This window comes from Diaporthe batatas, assembly GCF_019321695.1.
Source record: "Diaporthe batatas strain CRI 302-4 chromosome Unknown Contig00004, whole genome shotgun sequence".
In the NCBI taxonomy this organism is placed as follows: domain Eukaryota; kingdom Fungi; phylum Ascomycota; class Sordariomycetes; order Diaporthales; family Diaporthaceae; genus Diaporthe; species Diaporthe batatas.
In genome coordinates, this window is record NW_025408551.1 from 1,912,510 (window position 1) to 1,930,590 (window position 18,081).

General features: G+C 58.3%; 5 protein-coding genes across 5 annotated transcripts; 1 reads left to right on the forward strand and 4 right to left on the reverse strand.

Annotated features, from left to right (window-relative positions):
- Positions 1 to 770: 770 nt before the first annotated feature.
- On the reverse strand, positions 771 to 2,777 carry KVR01_004031 (serine C-palmitoyltransferase LCB2; the record flags this gene model as incomplete). Its single annotated transcript, XM_044789942.1, has 1 exon — positions 771 to 2,777. One exon carries the CDS (start codon positions 2,775 to 2,777, stop codon positions 771 to 773), a length of 2,007 nt encoding a protein of 668 aa, XP_044646195.1.
- A 2,972-nt stretch (positions 2,778 to 5,749) lies between these two features.
- Positions 5,750 to 8,520, reverse strand: KVR01_004561 (4-aminobutyrate transaminase). Its single transcript, XM_044781675.1, has 2 exons — positions 7,824 to 8,520; positions 5,750 to 7,740 (listed from the first exon to the last, which is right to left on the reverse strand). Exons 1-2 carry the CDS (start codon positions 8,132 to 8,134, stop codon positions 6,528 to 6,530), a joined length of 1,524 nt encoding a protein of 507 aa, XP_044646725.1. The 5' UTR covers positions 8,135 to 8,520; the 3' UTR covers positions 5,750 to 6,527.
- Positions 8,521 to 8,966: 446 nt separating this feature from the next.
- KVR01_004633 (uncharacterized protein) lies at positions 8,967 to 11,945 on the reverse strand. Its single transcript, XM_044785694.1, has 4 exons — positions 11,741 to 11,945; positions 11,514 to 11,677; positions 10,261 to 10,915; positions 8,967 to 10,190 (listed from the first exon to the last, which is right to left on the reverse strand). Exons 3-4 carry the CDS (start codon positions 10,883 to 10,885, stop codon positions 9,844 to 9,846), a joined length of 972 nt encoding a protein of 323 aa, XP_044646797.1. The 5' UTR covers positions 10,886 to 10,915; positions 11,514 to 11,677; positions 11,741 to 11,945; the 3' UTR covers positions 8,967 to 9,843.
- A 1,179-nt stretch (positions 11,946 to 13,124) lies between these two features.
- KVR01_004473 (glucose-induced degradation complex subunit FYV10) lies at positions 13,125 to 15,193 on the forward strand. The gene is made up of 3 exons (XM_044790256.1): positions 13,125 to 13,467; positions 13,571 to 14,110; positions 14,173 to 15,193. The coding sequence occupies exons 1-3, from the start codon at positions 13,417 to 13,419 to the stop codon at positions 14,800 to 14,802; spliced, it is 1,221 nt and encodes a 406-aa protein (XP_044646637.1). The 5' UTR covers positions 13,125 to 13,416; the 3' UTR covers positions 14,803 to 15,193.
- On the reverse strand, positions 15,170 to 17,960 carry KVR01_004241 (uncharacterized protein). The gene is made up of 2 exons (XM_044789187.1): positions 17,117 to 17,960; positions 15,170 to 17,049 (listed from the first exon to the last, which is right to left on the reverse strand). Exons 1-2 carry the CDS (start codon positions 17,564 to 17,566, stop codon positions 16,009 to 16,011), a joined length of 1,491 nt encoding a protein of 496 aa, XP_044646405.1. The 5' UTR covers positions 17,567 to 17,960; the 3' UTR covers positions 15,170 to 16,008.
- Positions 17,961 to 18,081: the final 121 nt, after the last annotated feature.

The following is an 18,081-nucleotide window of genomic DNA, read 5'->3' on the forward strand; positions in this document are numbered from 1 at the left end:
CTAGGTACCCTTCTTGTTCGGGGAGGTACATGGATGATGACCGCATTTGCCTGCTTCCATAAGTCTGTGGCTGTGACTTGCCTGCAGCTCACATGGAAGGAATGATCTCTCAGGGTGAGCACGCTGGGATCGCTTCGAACCTGGTCAAAAGTTTTAATGTTGTCTACCAACCTAGACAACTCCCTACGAAATCCCTCCTGCATAATCACATTCTATAGATGACCTCTTACGGGATATCATCCTACAGCTCGATTTCCCATAGGACATCTTCATATGGTCCTATGGGACACCCTCCTATTGGACACTCTCCTATGGCGTCACGTACCGCAGAAGACCCACCCTTGGGAGTGTGGCTGGCCATCTAGAACTAGGTACCTAGGTGAGTATAAGTAGCAAATAAGCCACATGATCATCCATATGACACGTTCAATTCTTGAAGGCGTAGCGGTGGCACAAATAACAATGTATTGAACCTGTGCACAGGAACCGGAACGACGGAACGGGCTCTCTCTGGCCCTCTTCATACAAAACATCTCAGCCATGGTAGAAGTGAAGAAAACGGTTCTCATATATGTATACACCAAGATAGAAAAAAAAAACAAGAAACGCCGTCATGATGCCGAGGGGGCCCTTTTGCCCGTCCTCGTTTGGGGTTTTCCGTTTGTTTGTTTCCTTCCTCTTCTTTCTTCATGAACAACAACACAAGATGGTATCGTCTAAGCAATAATAGACATTAAGTAGTGCCCGCACATAACGTTCCTGAATGGAACCTATCGCAGAGGCAACTGGGTATCACGCGCGCCACAGGCAATCACATCCTCCAACTTCCAGCGCGGGGGCTTGACAACCTCCCGTCCGTTGGCCCTCCGCCACTCCTTCTCGTTCTCCGCCGAGACGCCCTCGGGCAGGGGCTCGTCACTGCCTCCGGCAATACCTGACGAGAACTTGACCTGCAGGATATCGCCGACCTCGTCGCAGGCGGCTAGCACACGGTCCAGGTCGTCCTTGTTGTGTGCCGACGAGACACAGAATCTTGCTCGTGAGCTGATCAGGGGTGTGCCAGGATATCCCACGACGACGATCGAGATCTTGCGCTTCAGCATCTCGTGGCTGAATGCTGCCATCTTGGCCGGGTTGTAGAGCATGATGGGGATGATGGGAGAGTCGTCGTGGCCGTAGACGATGAAACCGAGTCGCTTGAGTCCCAGCCGGAGGTAGCGCGAGTTGAAGGTGATTCGTTGCAGTCGCTCGTCTCCTTGCCCTGGTGCCAGGTCGCCGTCGATGATCTTCAGGGAGGACAGAATCTGCGCCAGGACGGCGGGGGCTGGTGACTCTCCGTACAGGGTCGCAGCGTTGACGCTCCGGAGCTTGTCGATGATGGGCTTCTCTGCAGCAACGTAACCACCGTTGGCACCGAAAGACTTGGTCAGGGTACCCATGAGAATGTCCACCTCGTTGGGGTCGATCTTGTAGTAGTCGCACACGCCACGTCCCCGGGGGCCGAGAGCACCGATACTGTGCGCCTCGTCGACGTAGAGGTAGAAGCCGTACTTTCTCTTCAGGGCAATAACACCGGGGAGATCCACCATGTTACCCTCCATCGAGTAAAGACCCTCGACTGCGACGAGAATCTTCTTCCAAGGGCGGTGCGTGCGGGGCTGGCCCTGAGAGATGGCGTCACGAAGCTTCTTCTCCAGGTCGACCATGTCGTTGTGCTTAAATGACTTGATGATGGCGCCAGACAGACGGGCACCCACGCGGATGGAGGCGTGGTTCAGCTCGTCAGAGATGATCAGGCAGCCCTTTGAGACGAGAGCCGGGAAGGTACCGGCGTTGGTGACATAGCCCATGGAGAAGACCATGGCAGCGGGCTTTCCGACGAACTGAGCGATCTCCCGCTCGACCTCCATGGTCAGATCGGATGTGCCGGCATCGGCGCGGGAGCTGCAGGTGGCCATGCCGTACTTGCGGACGACGTCCTCGGCCATGTCTGCGCAAGGACCCTCAGACTGGGCGAATCCAAGGTAGTTGTAGGAGCTCATGTTCAGGGTCTCGGTGTAGGTGCCGGTGAAGGTGTAGCTCTGGTTGTAGTCAGTCGACATGCGATCGACCAGAGTGATGTAGCGCCCGGGAACGCCGACGGTGGGCCGGGAGAAGCAGTCATCGATCCTCCTCTTGAGCCTGCGGATGTAGAAGCTGTCGAAATCATCGGTGAGGGGAGCGTAGCCATTGCCGCTGAGGATACTGCTGTAACGCTTCTTATCGCCGAAGCGCTTGCCGAAGAAGTCACGGGCGTGGCCGAAGAAAATCAGGAGCAGGTAGCTAATGTAGGTGGTGAGGACGTAGTAGTAAGGAGGCTCATCCTCGATTGGGGGGTCCAGAGTGCCGCCGCGGTGTTTGCTGACGTATCTGTGACTTGGGTGCAGGAGAGGGCCGAATTGGGCCTCTCCGCGCTTCTTGGTCCTGTTCTCGGCCTCCGAGGGGGGCTCAAACAGGGTGGTTGATGGCTCATCGTCGTTGAGCTCGCCGGCGGTCGCGGTGGATAGGGAGATCTTGGGCAATGATAGTGAGGGAGCGGTGATCTGAGCGTTGTTGGCGCCCTGCTGCACGGCCAACAAGGACTGCTGGGCAGAAAGCTGCTCCTTGTTCTTGGGGGACGAGGAGAAGAGCTGGCTCAGGCGGTTCGTACGAGACTGGGAGAGCCTACGATCCCCAAGCTTCTCGTGGGGGGTCATATTGGCAAGTGCTGAGAAGGGGTTGGACAGCTTGGTGGGCATCTCGGAGTTGTCGGTGAAGAAACTGACGCCGGACAGCGCGTCTCTCGTCCTGTGATGAAGCTGATACTATAGGGGACTGACGGTTGGGCAGCGGTGAGTTGATAAAAAGTCGTCGAGGGTGAGTTGGCGTGTGGGTTTGATTGTAGCTGTCATATTTTAGCTTATGTGGGATTGGCGGAAGGATCGTGTGGCGACGCGAGAGCTAAGCCCCCAAGTCGTGCCTGGGCGGTCCGGTTGCGACTCACCTTGTGGAGATGACTGCTGCCGGTGGTGACTGCCTGTGCACAACAATTGCTGTACGGCTGCACGGCAGGTTGGCTGGGAGTTGTCTGTGGCCCAATGGTGTTTGGTGGGCGAGGGCGGGAGGGATGAAATTTGTGTTGATTTCTGCGCCCTCTTGTCTCGCACTGGTCCGGGCAGGGCGGTGGTTCCAATTAATAGGAATCGACTGACAGGTCGCGGCTCACCGGGGTTGGGGCGTTCATGCAGCTTGGGCTGGGAGGCAGGGGGGGTGTGTGCAAGCTTTGGGGCAAGATAGGACCAGGGCGACAGGGCGACAGGGCCTGGGAGGCGCGACCTGATCGGCGATCCTTTTACCCTTTTTTGCGGGAGCCGAAAGGGGCACTGGGAGACTGTGTGCGGAACTCGACGGTGCGTGAATCCGGGGAAACTCTGGGAGCAGCAGGAACAGAAGCAGGAGCAGGGGCAGGAGCAGCTTGCTTGCCGTCGAGACGCCTGCCGTTTGGGAGATCAGACACACGGGCTGCTGGCAGGCTGCTGGCAGGGCAGAAAACCAAGAGTCGGCTATGATAAGAAGGGTGTGGGAGGGTGCGAGACGAGACGGGACGGCACAGCTTTATTAAGCGAACGAGATTGGGACCTTCATATCAATCTTGAGATGACGGGCTCGGCCTAAAAGACAGAGCACGCGAGGCGAAGGACCAACCAGCAAGCAAGCCAACAAGCCAGCTCACAGAGTGAGTCTCTCTCTCTCTCTCTCCTTCCCTCTCTCCTGCCGAGGGGCCCTCTATTTTTTTTCTCTTCGCTCCCCTACACTACCCGCTTTTCTTAGCGACTCCCACAGAACGGGTCCCCTGGCGCTAACAAGCGCATCCGGACGACCCGGCATGTAACCACAACGAGAGCCGTCGCCAGTCCCCAGTCGCCCCGGTCGACAATGGACAAGTCACGATTTGGGCTCATCGCGATCGGCACTGGTCCCAGACAAGGCCGTCGTGATCGCGAACCAGCAACCGCAACGTCAACTTCAAACGTCACCGGCCGTTGGAACAGCTGAACAGCCACGCTATGCTTCAGGCATAACATTGGAAGGGCGCGAGCCGGCGGTGTCTGCCCGGCAGCCCTGCAGCCCTGCATAGAATTCTCCGCGCCGGCGCCGTGGGAGAGAGAGGATCAACCCTACTCGGTACAGAGACCTTCACAACTTCAGCACCTGTTGTTATGCCATGCACCCCGGGCCATCGACATCATCGCCCGCCAGCCTCGCCTCGCCCGCCCGGCCTGTCCCTTCTTCCATCATGCCTTCCAGAACAAACGAAAACAAAACCCGCAGGCATGACTACTGTGCTGTTTGCGCATGGCCCAAGACGGCGGCAGGGCGGCCCACGACAATGGTTCCTTGTGCTAGGCACGCTGCTGGGCACGCCGGCGACATGGGACGGGCGCGGACACTTCACTCGCCCCGGGATGTTTTATTCGGGACGTCCCTGCTCATAACTGGCTGCCTGACTACTCCTTACCTGCTGGTGGGATAGTTCGTTCAAAGCTTGCTAGGCTTGGCGGGCCCTGGAGATTGGAAATCCTCAATGCGCTGCTTACCTGACCTGATGAATGCAGCCCGACTGCTGCTTATTATTATTAGCCGCTTACTTTTTCGTCCCTGTTGGTTCGGCAATGGCACTCAAAAATCAGCGCAACACATGTCGTCTGTGATAATCCAATTTCAGCCCCCCTGGTTCCGTTCATCCCGCCCTGCCACCCAAATCACAATCACACACACTGGCTTGGGAGGCCTTTGGTCTAGCTCCGGCAGGATGGGCTAGATGCTCACATAATCCGATAATCGCAATGAGAAACACAAGTGTTGGTTCAGCGTGGTTGCAATCTGCGGTGTGCTGTGCCACACGGCCTCTTTGTCTGGCTCTCTCCATCTCCCATGTGGCACCAACTCCCACACACCGAGCCGAGCAGGGACATTCGCAGCATCCGGGCCTGGCCGCCCGCTGTCGTGGCACAGGCCAGACAGCGGCAGGCCTGCAATACCGTAGATCTGGCATTGTGTCTTGTTGACTTGGGAAGGGGGGCCAGCATGCGGCTCCTCCTATCACAAAACAGACTGCCTCGCGATCAACCCTCCCGGAGCCATCCATCCATCGTCGATCTGCTTGTGTCTCCGATCCCATCGGGGCAGCACACGCCCAGTACACGATAGATAACACCAAAACAAAGAGACCCACAGGCGAGCCATGGGCCCGGGTCCAACGAGTCAATATCTTCAGCCTTGGAAATCTCCAACGCATAAAGACCGCCTACCTGGCAATGCTACTTGTACTAAACCGCTAGGCGGTGTCGCTTACAAAGTATTCTAGGGCAGCGCAGCACAAGTCAGCAACGGATTGAGACCATCCAATCAATGTATACTCCGTACACCACTCCGTACACCGGCACCGCGCCTAGGTCGCCTGCCTGCCCTGCCTCCGTAGTCTACACCGCAGAATCAGGCGCGAGTCGGGAGCAAGCTGCCAAGGGCCAGAAGGGGAAACCCAACCCAGGACCGCGCCGGCAAACTTTATCAGGGCGGGATGACGCCACACAACAAACGGCTTGGGTGCGCGAGGCTGCGCTGCTCTGCCAGCCGGCCCTTCTAAACGCACTCCTCTGCCGCACCACCACGGCGGGATCATGCCTCCAGCCCAGCCCGCGACAACTCAACAATGCCGTGCCTTTGCATAACTCTGGGTTGGGTCACGCAGCAGGTCCCGCCGAGGTGCCTGTGTCACAGGTTTCTTATTTTTTTATTCTCCGCGGTCTGGGGAAAATAGATAGAACCATTGGCTCTCGGGGGCCCAGGTTATTTACCTCGCCGTCATGATCATGCCTGCCTGCCTGCGCCGCCCTTGGCCCTACGCGCCGCGGGAGACATATTTGCTTTCCAAGGCCCGAAGAGGTCATACACACATGTACACTTCACTGGGCATACGCATCACCACACCCCCGATACTTGCGCTACGCACAGCTGACGGCAGCGTGAAACATGGTGCCCGCGCGCGAGATCGCCGGATTCCAGCCCATCGGTATTCGGTCCTAGATAGATAGATGCTCGGCCGTGATACTCTTGGTAAAATAATTGCCCGACGCAGGGATAACCCGCAGCTAGGATGAGTAGTAGTATCCCTACAGACCAAACAAAGACAACAACACAAAAACCAAAAAATGCAGGCGATATGCTGTCAACACCCACTTCCCCCCCTTGGCGAACCCCCTTGATGATGGTCTTGCACCCGCACTGAACTCCAGTTTAGGGAAACATGATAGAAAGCAAAAAAGAAAGGGAACAGACATCGATCGTCTCGCCGAACCCGGGTCATGCCTGCTGCTGAACAACTCATAAACCTTAAATCCACCCGTTCCTGCGTCAACCGTCACCGTTGCCGTCATTCTCGGCCATGGTAATAACAAAAAAATCGGATATTAACAAACCCCTTTGTTTTGGATGACCCCCGTTGGCATCTACTGCAGTGACGTAACGATCTTCTCCAGGGCCTCGACCAGGATGTCGGCGTGCTTCTCCTCAAACGTCAGCATCGGCCTGAGCCGCACGGCGCTGGCCCCGGACCCGCCGATGTTGATGCCGAGCGTCTTGGCCACCTTGAGGAACTCGTCGCGCTTGGGGTTGTCAAAGGCGATGAAGGTGCCCTGGCCCTTGCCGCGCAGGTTGGCGAACTGGCCCGGGTACTTGTCGCCCAGCTGCTGGATCTTGCCGTAGAGGTAGTCGCCGACGCGCGCCGTCTGCTCCACCAGCCCGTGCTTCTCCACCTCCTCGATGATGGCCCGGAACAGGATCGCCCGCACGGGGTCGCCCATCCACGTGTTGAACTGGCGGTACGGCTTGTTGGGCCGCAGCTCCGGGTTGCCAAAGTAGTAGCCCGCCGTCTGCGCCTTCTTGGAGAAGGTCACCATGTCCGGGGGCGACGTCAGGTTCCAGTGCTCGTACGCCCAGAACTTGCCCGTCGCGCCGACGCCCGTCTGCACCTCGTCCACGATCAGGAGCACGCCGTGCTTCTTGGTCACGTCGCGCAGGCCCTGGAAGAAGGCCGGCGAGGCGTGGTTGTCGCCGCCCTCGGACTGGATGGGCTCGACGATGACGGCGCAGGGCGGCAGGTGCCAGGTGGTGATGAGGTGCTCGACCTCGGCCAGCGCGTCCTGCTCGGCCTTGCGGTTCTCCTCGACGTGCTCCTCGAGCGGGTACTTGAGGATGGGGAAGGTGGCCTGGGGCCAGTCGAAGGCGGGGATGTCGAGCTTGTGGATGGGCTTGGAGCGGGTGGTGGACAGCGAGCCGAACAGGCGGCCGTGGAAGGCGGTCTTGAAGGACATGATGGACAGCTCGGAGGCGCCGGGCGACTGGTTGTTCATGGACGAGTTGAGCTCCTCCTCGGTGAACTCGACGTGGGCGCCGCCGCGCTGCTGCTGCCTCTTCCACATGAAGGCCGCCTTGTAAGCCGTCTCGTTGGCGTCCGACCCAGCCATGGCCGTGAACACCTGGTCCAGGCCCTTGGGGGCGACCTTGAGGATACCGGACCGCAGGATCTCGGCCCAGTCGTTGGGGGGGAAGTTGCCCAGGGCGGGCCGGTTGACCAGGGAGCTGACCACGGCGTCGCTCTTCATGGTCTCGATCAGGTGAGGGTTGTTGTATCCCACGGGGATGGATGCGATCTGAGCATAACTACACGCCGAGGTCACACCGCGTTAGCCCACGTCCTACACACCCTCAACACATCATCACCATCACACCGGTGAGGCACTTACACATCAAGCAGGATGTTCCCATCCGGGTCGGCAATGTAGTTGCCAATGCTGGACTTGTAGTCTGTGAGCATGTTCAAGCTCCTGGTGTCGAAGACCTTGTCCAGGTCGGCGGTCTGCTCCTTGGCCTTTGGACCAGGGATGGCCGTCTTGACCGAGGGAGCGCTGGGCTCGAGACCATCGAAGCGGCCCATGTTGCTGGCGGAGACTGAGAATGACCTGCTGGACAGAGGAGACACTGGGGCGAGGCGCGAGGAGATGAGCCGGGCAGAGCTTGACGCAGTGCGCCGTGACAGCGTCCGGAGGGCGGACATGGCGGGCTATCTTATACTTTTTGTCCGTCGAGAGTCTCTGCTGCTAGTCGGGGTGTGAAGGTGTGGAGGGGAGGGGGGCGAGAGCGGTATCTCGCCGAAACACTGAGATATGGGCTGGATGACGACCTGCAGGGAATGATCCTGTGTCAAGAAAACAAACTAGAGGGGAAAAACTTGATCAATTGGATCCGTACAGTACACCACGATGTCGCAAGTACAAGCAAGGCACGCTGGCAGAGAAAGGAGGGTGGGAAATGGGAGTATTTACGTCTCTCCCTCACTCGGCCGTTGACGGCGGCGGCACGAGGCGGCACGACAGTGACGAGGGGAGCTTCCCGGGGCTGGGTTTCCCAGTTCGCACAGACCTATGACCTATCGCGGGGTGGGCTACTACCGGCTTATCAGTGGGGTGGCGACCTGCAGCTCCAATTGACTTCTCCGGCGACAGCTCCAGGTAGAAATGGCCTCTGTCGAGGTGCACCTCTTTGGTGATACCAAAGGCTGTATAGTATTGTATATTTTCTCTGATCAATTTGAAGCCACTTTTGTACGTGCATCTGGCCTCAATATTGTACAATTAATTCTGGGAAAATCCCCAAGAGCTCTCACATTCATCCTGTCGACAACGTCTCAAACGGTCACTAACAAAAGGCGGAGGCCAAGCTTTCGCAGGTCCCCTGTCGACGCCTTTCCGCTTCAGGCATGTCCAGCCGGCGAAGACCCGGGCCCTCGACCTCGTGCCCTCTGGACCGGTCCGGCCCCGTCTCTCTTCTTTCTTGCGCGATGGCTTACAATATTATTACAAGTTGTAGTTTTGCTTTGTCAATCCCATCTCCTCCCCATACTGGACATGCACACCCGGCCCGTCTCTCGAGTCGGTGGGCCCCCCGAGGTCCGGGGTCGGTCAGCGGCCCAGATCTCGCCTCAGCCCACCACCACCACCCGTCCTCCGAGATCTTGTTACACACTCGTGGTCGCCCAAAGGGGAATGTCCATGCGGCCGAGCGAATCGTCGTTTTAATCACTCCTGTGCAGGTGATCTCAATGCCCTGCGATGAAGGTTACACATGCCCGAAGCAGTAAGACATGGTCAGATTCATGGGTTTGGGGGCTCAAAGTCTCGAGTACTTTGGACCGTCTATCGCTGCTCCGTAGCACGGCCACTTATCTCTGGCTACTTTCTACTTACTCAACAGAAACCCGCCGGTATTGAAAAGAGCAATGTCTGTTTATAGCCATCGCCTGTCCCCGGATCAAAACCAAAAACGGCCACTCGATATCTTCATGTACTCCCTATTGGCAACGTCGGCGCTGCCATACTTCACCTGAACGCCAATGCCTAGAAGACTACACAAGGAAGCAAACCGCCATGCCTCGGGCGAATCGGCTTATAATTAGTCGCCCCAGCGCCGCAGACAAACGGTTGCCATGCCAGGGCAATCAGCGCGCCCATGCAATTGTCAAAGATTATAGGGAAACAAGCACATGTGTCCTGAGTGTGCTCCCAAGATCCCTTACGCCCTGTACTCGAAGTGAAACCAGCTCGTCCTACAATGCCATACCCTGCCAAAATCAGATGAACGCGACGACTCCGTTGGTTGAATAGAAGGTGGTGACGGTTGCACCACCACGAGGGTATACCTAACAATAGCACAAGAAGCAAAGATAAAATGCGTTCATCACGGCCGCCCAGAGTAGTACCGGCAGTCCTATGGCTTGGGCTCGTTGCTCTGCTCAGCACTGTCCCCGTTCTGGTTGCCATCTAGGGACAGACCCGCACCCTGGGCGAGCCGCTTCCACATCTCGAGCTCCTGGTACAGACGGTCACATTCGTGCTTCAACTTGTCGTTTGAAGAGCTGAGCTCGGCGATGGCTTGCTCGGTGAGGAGCTTTTCCAGGGTCCACTTCTCAACTGCCTGCTGCTCATCCTCCTTCAGTTTGGTGATGTAGCGCACGGCATTCTGAAGTATCGATCCTTTGTTCTTCTCGCAGCCGGGCACTATCTTTGCAAGTTCGTTGATGCCTTCGTTGATAGTCTCCCGTCGACGTCGTTCCACTAGGCAATGTCAGCACACATCTCGTCAAGCTGGCTAGCTGCCTGGCATCGGGGTCACGTGGGAACTCACCTTCTTTGTGGTTGTCCTTGCGCATTTTGTGCCACTCCTCTGAGCCCACGGCTGGTTTCGGGTTCGGCGTCGTGGAGTACCTGGCTCCTGGCATGTCATCCATCTGGCGCAGGCTCGGATCTGGCGGGTTGTGGACGGCTGCAACAGTGCCTAGTGCCTGATGGTCCATCGGCAGGCCGTCGGGCTGGGACGCATCGTGTGTATAGGGGACTAAATCCATATTGTGCTGGTCCCCTTCATCCCCAGTGACCTGCGCAGCGAAGTTCTCTTCGGATGGCTGCGGGGCGTGAATAGTAGGATAGACCAAGGCAGCAGCGGCGGTGCTTGACGCGTTGGCCGGGTCAGCGGCATCGGTGTGATCACCACCAGCCGCAGCCTGCTGGAGGGCGTTGAAGTCGGACACGTTGACGCCGGCAGCCGCGGCCTGGGCAGTGTCCATCGCATTATTGGTGTATGCGTCCGTCGGGTCAGGGCTGGCCATGTTGTTTCGCTTGGAACGGCGCACGTCTGGTGAGGTCTCACCAGGGCGCTTTCGTTTTTGAGGCGGGGAGCTGGTGAGGGCTGAGAGGTCGGGCTCCGGGTTTGCAACGTGCGCCATCACCAGCGCAGCTAGTTCTGAAGACATTGCGTTGCAGGGCTCCTCAAGGCCGGGTGTCTGACCGCTTCAGTTAGACCGTTGAAGGGGAAGGAACGTAGCGTAACGTAAAGCATGCATTTTCCATTTAGACCATCGAGGGAAGGAACACAACGCAGGCGGGCTTAGAGCACATGATGACGACGGGCACTGGGGTGCTGTCTTGTGTGTGGTTCACACATCACGTTGAGATGAGTGGCACAGGCACAGGCACAGGCACGGTCAGGTCAGGACGAGGTGGATGCAACAAGGCCACTCGAGTCTTGTTGGTCTACATGCTGAGGCTCTCGTCGACGTCGCGTCGGGCTCACTCAAGCTCGTACGGCACGCCTGCTTGGGCCGTGTGTCTCAGACGGAGCGAGGTGCAAGCTGTCAGGCTGGCCCGAGCTTGTCAAGGTTGAGGACAGACAGGCCGGGCCGTCGCATGCTGGCATGCTGGCATGCTGGGCGACAGGGAGGAGAGGCAGGCTCAAGATGGAAAGCAAGCAAAGATGGGTGGGATATGAAATGGTGATACGGTTGTAGGGATCTGGAGATCTGGGGGATCCACCTTGAGGCGCAACGGCAGAGGTCTGATTTGACAGCATGGGGGGTGAAGGTCGAGACCGCCTTTACTTACACGATCGGCTTCTTGTCATGTGGCAAGTCAGGTGCTGATTGCGGTTTGATAGGGAAAGGCAGAGGGGCGGGAACCTGGGCGGCGGCGGGCGAGCAAAAAAACGCGGTCGGAATAAGGACTGCAGGGTGTTGATGGGGACCAAATGGTATCGGGGGCTGTGTCTGCTTCTTGAGGGTCAGATTCGACCAAGTCCGAGGATAAAAATGCAGATGGCGATGAATGCATACCTGTATTGTCGGGCGGGCTCGTCGCGTTGGAGGGGGGTGGATGCTCGTGACCAACAAGTCCAGATTCACGTGAGCTGGAGGATTGGTCTGGGAGGGAACCAGGCTGCCTTTTGAAGGGTGGAGGGGGGGAGCCGTGGAGCGCGCCGTCAAAGGCCTCAGGCCAAGCAACCTGGCAACCTCACACTCGAGCAGCCCAGCAGCGCGCAGTGGCAGAGTGGCAGAGTGGCAGAGTGGGCAGCGGCCAGGCAGACCACCAAGCAGGCAAGCTCTGAGCACGAGTGACTTGACTGCTCTTTGGACGGGGGCCGACGGGGGACAGGGGAGACGGGGGCGTGCGCCAGGCCCCACAACTCGCAGCTGGGCTGGCCAGTCACAGGCGGTCATGCCAGCCTGAATCATCCACTCCCGACCTCAGCTCCAGAGTAGCTTGGACGCACCCCACCCTGCTGTGCTGCAACCCCACCAGCATTTGCACTCGAGATGCATTTCCGTCGTCGCAGGCGTCCAGGCGTAGTCTTGTAATGCACGCCTGGTACACGACCTGCAAATGTCAACGGGACCGGTGAGATACTGGCTGCATGGTGCTTTATTCATATGACGAGACAGGACGCAACAGCTCATAATCACAGCGAGCCAGCGTGCGTGCTGTTGGTCCCTGGCCGATGGCTGTTGATTGTTTCGGCTGGCTGACTGTTCTGATATTGAGGGGCGACAGGCACAGCCAGACCGGTACACGTTCACAATCACACTCACACACACACTCCCATACATGCTCTCACACACGCCAACACACACGTACCGCATAGACTATAGCATTGACGCTGATATGAGCCGCCGCCGACTCCACAGCTCCAGAGTCTCGTGGTAAGGCTCCTGTCTCAGCTGGACGGGCATCTAGGACTCAACTCTTGCCCCCCTGGCTGATCACGTAGACTCCCTCGTGCAAGCCCCGTGGCAGCGTGGATGACTAGCTCACAACCACTTTGTCTGCCAAGCGGGTCAAGTGATACACACCTGGGCATGATCGACTGAGATGGTGTGAAGCCTGCCTAGCTGGGAAGGACTATCCCTCCAGCACCTAGCCGCAGACTGTGGTGAAATTCAATGTTCAGAAGTACTAGGCAACTTCCGTGTGATGCTCATCTCAGGTGCATCCATCAATCCACCCTCGCTGCCGGGTATCCGACCTGTCAGTAGTAAGTAGCTGGGGGAGAATGGGGATGGGAAGACGACAAGGCCCTGTTGTCATGGCGTCTACTTGCTACCCAATGGTCTACTCTACGGTATGGTCCGTCTTACTCTGTATCTGGGAGAGCTGTAGTTTCTCTTGCTCTCGGCCGAAGATGCCGGACCTGAATAATCGGTATCTATTGATTACAAGCGCCAAGCGGGTAATAGATAGAGACAAGACGCAGCTCAACAAGCATCTGTCTGCCCAGGGTAATTACCGCCCACTAGGACCCCTGCCCGTAGGACACCCCAGCTGGCGTGGCACTAAAGCAGTGCTTCTTATCGCCTTATCAGCTTAACGACAACCTCGGGAGCGTCATTGTGTGCTCACGGCCACGCCCACGTCCACTCCTGGAACATGAGATCTTACCCTTCGAAACCCGATCATACAGTCTCACCCTGAAGCATTCATTTCTTACCATACACGGACCTGATTCGAGCCCAACATGGGGGACCACTCGGTCACCAAGATTGACCACGCCAATCACCTCCTCCTGGTAAGTCCACCTCTATCTCTCTGCAGAGCAACGACAGTCCCAAATGCGGCCATCACCGTACGAGATGGATATACACAGCTAACACCGAACCACCCCGCGCCAGGACCAACCCCTCCTCCGCCTCCCGCACGAGCTCCTCCACAAGAACTTCCGCTCCGCCCACTTCGTCATCGAGAAACAGGGCACATTCATAAGGAAAGAGCTCAAGGACACCGCCAATGCCGCCCTCAAGGGCGGGGCCAGCCCCGACGACGTCCTCCGCAACCTCGACACCATGATCGCCCGCGTTCGCGGCGTCAAGCGGAAGCTCGAGGGCTGCGACCAGGAGGAGTCGAGGCTGTACCGCCAGGTCGGCGCCAGGGTGAAGCACCTGTCCGACCTCGGCCACATGCACGCCTTCGAGGACGTCAAGTACGAGCACTGGTCACGCAAGAGGCTCGACAGGCTGCTGGTCGACTACCTCATGAGGCAGGGGTACGGCCAGAGCGCGAGGGCCCTCGCCAAGGACAAGGGCGTCGGCGACTTGGTCGATATCGACACGTTCGAGCAGATGAACCGCATCAGGCAGAGCCTGCTCAACAAGAACGTCAAGGACGCGCTGGACTGGTGTACTGAGAACAAGAAGGAGCTGAGAAAGATGGACGTATGTGGCACCTTTACAACCGATGCCCAAAGAGCCGCCCATGCTAACCCCCCCGGGGACAGAGCAACCTCGAGTTCCAGCTCCGCTTCCAGCAGTACATAGAGCTGGTGCGCACCCAGGACGACAAGCTCGTCCAGGCCATAGACTTCGCCCGCAAGTACCTCAACCCCTTCAGGGAGAGCTTCCCGAGCGAGTGCGGCCAGGCGGCGCTCCTGCTCGCCTTCCACCCGGACGCGGCCGACGACCAGCACAGGGACATGTACGACGCGTCCCGGTGGAACAAGCTGGCCGAGATCTTCACCGAGACGCACAACGCCCTGCTGGGCCTCCCCTCCTTCCCCCTGCTGCACATCGCCCTGCAGTCGGGCCTCTCGGCGCTCAAGACCCCGGCCTGCCACAGCGCCCAGGCCAGCTCCTCGTCCACCCCGTCCCACCACACCAGCCTGACCAGCTCCGTCTGCCCCATCTGCTCCACCGAGCTCAACGAGCTCGCCCGCAACGTCCCCTACGCCCACCACACCCAGAGCCACGTCGAGCCGGACCTCATGCTGCTGCCCAACGGTAGGGTTTACGGGCAGGCCAAGCTGGACGAGTACTCGCGCAAGGCCGGTCTGCCGCCGGGCAAGGTCAAGGACTTGCGCACGGGGGATGTATACACCGAGGACAAGCTCAAGAAGGTGTTTATCACCTAGCCTTGTTTAGTTAGTTACCGGGGCCGTCCAAGAGCGACGTGTGTGGCGCGCACACCCGGATCGGACCACGGGACCCCATCCCCGTTCATTTTCTTTTCTCTCTCTCTCTGTTTCATAGCATAGCGGTACGGAATCTTTTTCCTTTGGAGGGTTGTGATGTCGGCGTTTCTGGCATTAATAGGAAATTCAAATAAGGGACACCTACAAGGTGATAAGCTGTAAGGCAGCGGTGTAACATCATAGCATCACAGATGAGCAGAAGTCATAAGAGTCTGACCATCAGGTTTTCTATTGCCAATGGTCACATATCAAGGAACAGGACACACAGAATCCTACGTTCACTTTCCACTGTTGAATATCTTTCTTGCTCATGAGAATGCATATATTCCGCTGTGCTTTACCAGGTATCCACCCCCCATACCCCTTTGGCAGAGACAAAGAAGAAGACAATGTAAAATAGATAAAACGATGACCCTCGCAGAAAAATACACCAAGGCACACAGACAGACAGACAGGGAGACGGTCCCCTGCCCTTCCCCCCAAACCAGGAAGAACGACCAAATTCCCTTGGCCCAAAGCCCCGAGAGGGAGAGATATGTTGTTTCCCCCCCGAGGATCTTCTTTTTATGTGGCGCCTCACCCCCCCTCCCGTTCCCGTCCCTCCCCAACTCCGTTTAAATGGAAGACAAGGAAGGCAGGCAAACAAGTTTAAACAGACGCACGCAGCAACCAAGGTAGTTCCAGGCAGAGGCCAACAGATGGACGCCGACGCCCCTCCCATCGTTGCGAGGGTGAGAGAGAGTGTGAGAGAGAAAGTGAGGGCGAGGGGGTGAGGACACGAGAACATAGTGGGGCAATGACCGGCCGCCTCATTACTGTATCGCTGGTTGTGGAAGGAGAAGTTGAAGACAATCCGTCATCACTCCGCGACCGCTCGCTCAGCGACCGCCCGCGTGGTTCGAAGACAGGCGCCTCTGGGTTCAAACTGACACAAGGGTGTGCCGCCACAGGTCCGGCCTCCGCTGACCTTACCCGCGCTGCTACCCTCCGAGTCCGCCGCCCTTGTCTCGCCCGGTCCTTGATGTACACACGAGGACAAGATCGGGGGTCCAATGCGTGAGGACGCAGGTGGCGGCGGCCGTGCCCCTGCCGTCGCGCCCACCCCCACCCCCGCCCCCCGGGCAGGGCCGGCACCGGGCCATCTCTCTACCTGGCGCCGATGTTAAACTGGCCGAATATCCCGCCGCCGCCCCCGGGCGTCATGGGCCCCATGTTGCCGACGCCGTTCGCGTTCTGCGCCTGTCCGGCCGGCGTGTTGACCAGGCCCGCGTTGCCCTGGTTCGGCGTGCTGGGCGTCCCCTGGGCGTTGTTGCCCTGGCCCTGCTGCGGCGGCGTGTTGTCCGCTGCCGACTGCTGCTGCGCCGGCGGCCCTATGTCCGGGACGCCCAGCCCCCAGATCTTGCCCACCTGCTCCGTGGGGATGTCGCCGTTGAACACCTTCTCCCGCATAGAGAAGAAGACCCTCCCGGTCAGGAGCCCGTCCGACCCGGCCTGGTGAGCCGCCCCGAGGCGCTTAATCTTCAGGGCTTCCGCTATGCTCTCGAGGCCGGACTTTTGTTCGAACTTCTGCAGCAGTTCTGTCGTGCTCGGGTCGCTTGGCGTCAGGAGGCCCGAGTTGTGTTGCTTGATGGCGTGTTTCATAAGGTGCTTGACGTCGTAGACGCTCGGGAAGTATATCTTCAGGCGTTTTGTGAACTCGAGCTCGTCGTTCGGCATCTGCTCGCACATCAGGAGCTTTGTGAGGTAGCCGAAGTCGTAGCCTCCGTGGAACGATATCCACTTGACCTCCTCGAAATGTGTCAAGCCAGACGGGATCAGCAGCGCTGCGAACTTCTTGGGGTCAATCCCGTCCCGCTCCAACAGCCCAAAGTCGATCCCGGCGTGCTTGAGAGAGTCGATCGATTGCTCGTTGTACATGTCGTCGTTCAGCGAGAAGTTAAAGTTGAACTGCCACGCATGTGGGACCGCATTCTGGTTCGCATTTTTCCGCCCTGCGCCGCCGACTTCTGTCGAGTTTGTTGAGTTTGGCCGTGTCGCTGGTGTCTCTCCGTCCTCGTTAAATAGCGATATGCCTATCTGGATGACCTTGAGAAGGTCTACGTTGACCCGCAAGCATTGGTAGTGGTAGTCGCTCTTGCCTCGGAATGCCCCCATCGGCCGCGCAACCACGCCAGGGAACTCGGTATCCTAAGAAAGAAGATCAGATCAATACCCCCTCCTGACCAAGCGCAGAAAGCACCATGCGACGACTCACCATAGCGATGTAAGGATAGTCTTGCACCAGGTCGCGCAGCACAGCCATTTCGTCTTCCAGGTTATGTTTCCAAACCTCTCGTATCCGGCCCTTAGCCAATGGATTGCGAGCAGGCTGGTCCCCCATCATCGAGTGACTGTGTTGTTGGGCATGCTGTGGGTGCTGGAGCGTTGCGTTCTGAAATCCCATCCTTGCGGCCTGGCCCCCGAGCCCCGAGTCGTGCCCTACGCCAAAGCTCGCGGCGGCCGAGTTCATGCCTCCTCCCAGCCCGAGAACATTGCCGTTCGTGGCGAAGGAAGGGATCTGGGCGTTCGGGTTGAGGTGGGAGGGATTGCCGCCCAGTTGTGGAGTGTAGTTGTTGGAGTGGCCTGGGTTCAGACCGGCGAACTGGTGCTGGTAGGGGGCGACATTGGTCGGCCCGTTTGGGTACCTCAGCAACTGGGGAGGCATCGTCAACTCGCGCCCAGCTCTGTAGGCTCAAGTTGCAGTCTTGGTCGTGGCGGAGCAGTCGTATTCAGTCTAGAATGGACAGCGCGCGGTCGCATCTGTGAACGAGAGTGGGATGCTCGTCGGGCAGTGGTCGACGGCCTCGGCTTGTTGAGTATGTAAGTATGAGTATGTTTGTTTAAGAGTGTTGTCGCCTCTTGGTGATCGAGATTGGCTGTGGTCCTCTTCGTGGGGGTGTGAGGTCTGTCTTGGATGCAGTTCAGCATGTCAAATGGGCAATTCACAGTAGCACTTGACAGACAGCTCCACGGCTAGGCAGTGCGGGTCGCTGCCCGCCGCCGCCGCCGCAGAGCCGGGTGGGCCCGAGCTAGCTTTAGCCTGGAGGGTACATAGGTACCTGCCCAGGCGGGCGGGCACTTCTGTACAGGCCTGTCGTGCCTGCCTCCGACCTTTCGAACCACTACTTGGTCCGACGAACCGAACTCACAGGACCAACTTCGCCCTCGCTCTTCACCCAC

What these genes read in the sequence shown, in the direction of transcription:
- KVR01_004561 (XM_044781675.1), bottom strand. Translation starts at nt 8,134, where the DNA reads ATGTCCGCCCTCCGGACGCTGTCACGGCGCACTGCGTCAAGCTCTGCC. An exon ending in GGGAACATCCTGCTTGATGT is followed by an intron (nt 7,741 to 7,823) that starts GTAAGTGCCTCA and finishes CTCGGCGTGTAG; the next exon opens with TTATGCTCAGATCGCATCCA.
- KVR01_004633 (XM_044785694.1), bottom strand. Translation starts at nt 10,885, where the DNA reads ATGTCTTCAGAACTAGCTGCGCTGGTGATGGCGCACGTTGCAAACCCG. An exon ending in CAAGGACAACCACAAAGAAG is followed by an intron (nt 10,191 to 10,260) that starts GTGAGTTCCCAC and finishes GACATTGCCTAG; the next exon opens with TGGAACGACGTCGACGGGAG.
- KVR01_004473 (XM_044790256.1), top strand. Translation starts at nt 13,417, where the DNA reads ATGGGGGACCACTCGGTCACCAAGATTGACCACGCCAATCACCTCCTC. An exon ending in ACGCCAATCACCTCCTCCTG is followed by an intron (nt 13,468 to 13,570) that starts GTAAGTCCACCT and finishes ACCCCGCGCCAG; the next exon opens with GACCAACCCCTCCTCCGCCT. An exon ending in AGGAGCTGAGAAAGATGGAC is followed by an intron (nt 14,111 to 14,172) that starts GTATGTGGCACC and finishes CCCCGGGGACAG; the next exon opens with AGCAACCTCGAGTTCCAGCT.
- KVR01_004241 (XM_044789187.1), bottom strand. Translation starts at nt 17,566, where the DNA reads ATGCCTCCCCAGTTGCTGAGGTACCCAAACGGGCCGACCAATGTCGCC. An exon ending in ACTATCCTTACATCGCTATG is followed by an intron (nt 17,050 to 17,116) that starts GTGAGTCGTCGC and finishes CTTCTTTCTTAG; the next exon opens with GATACCGAGTTCCCTGGCGT.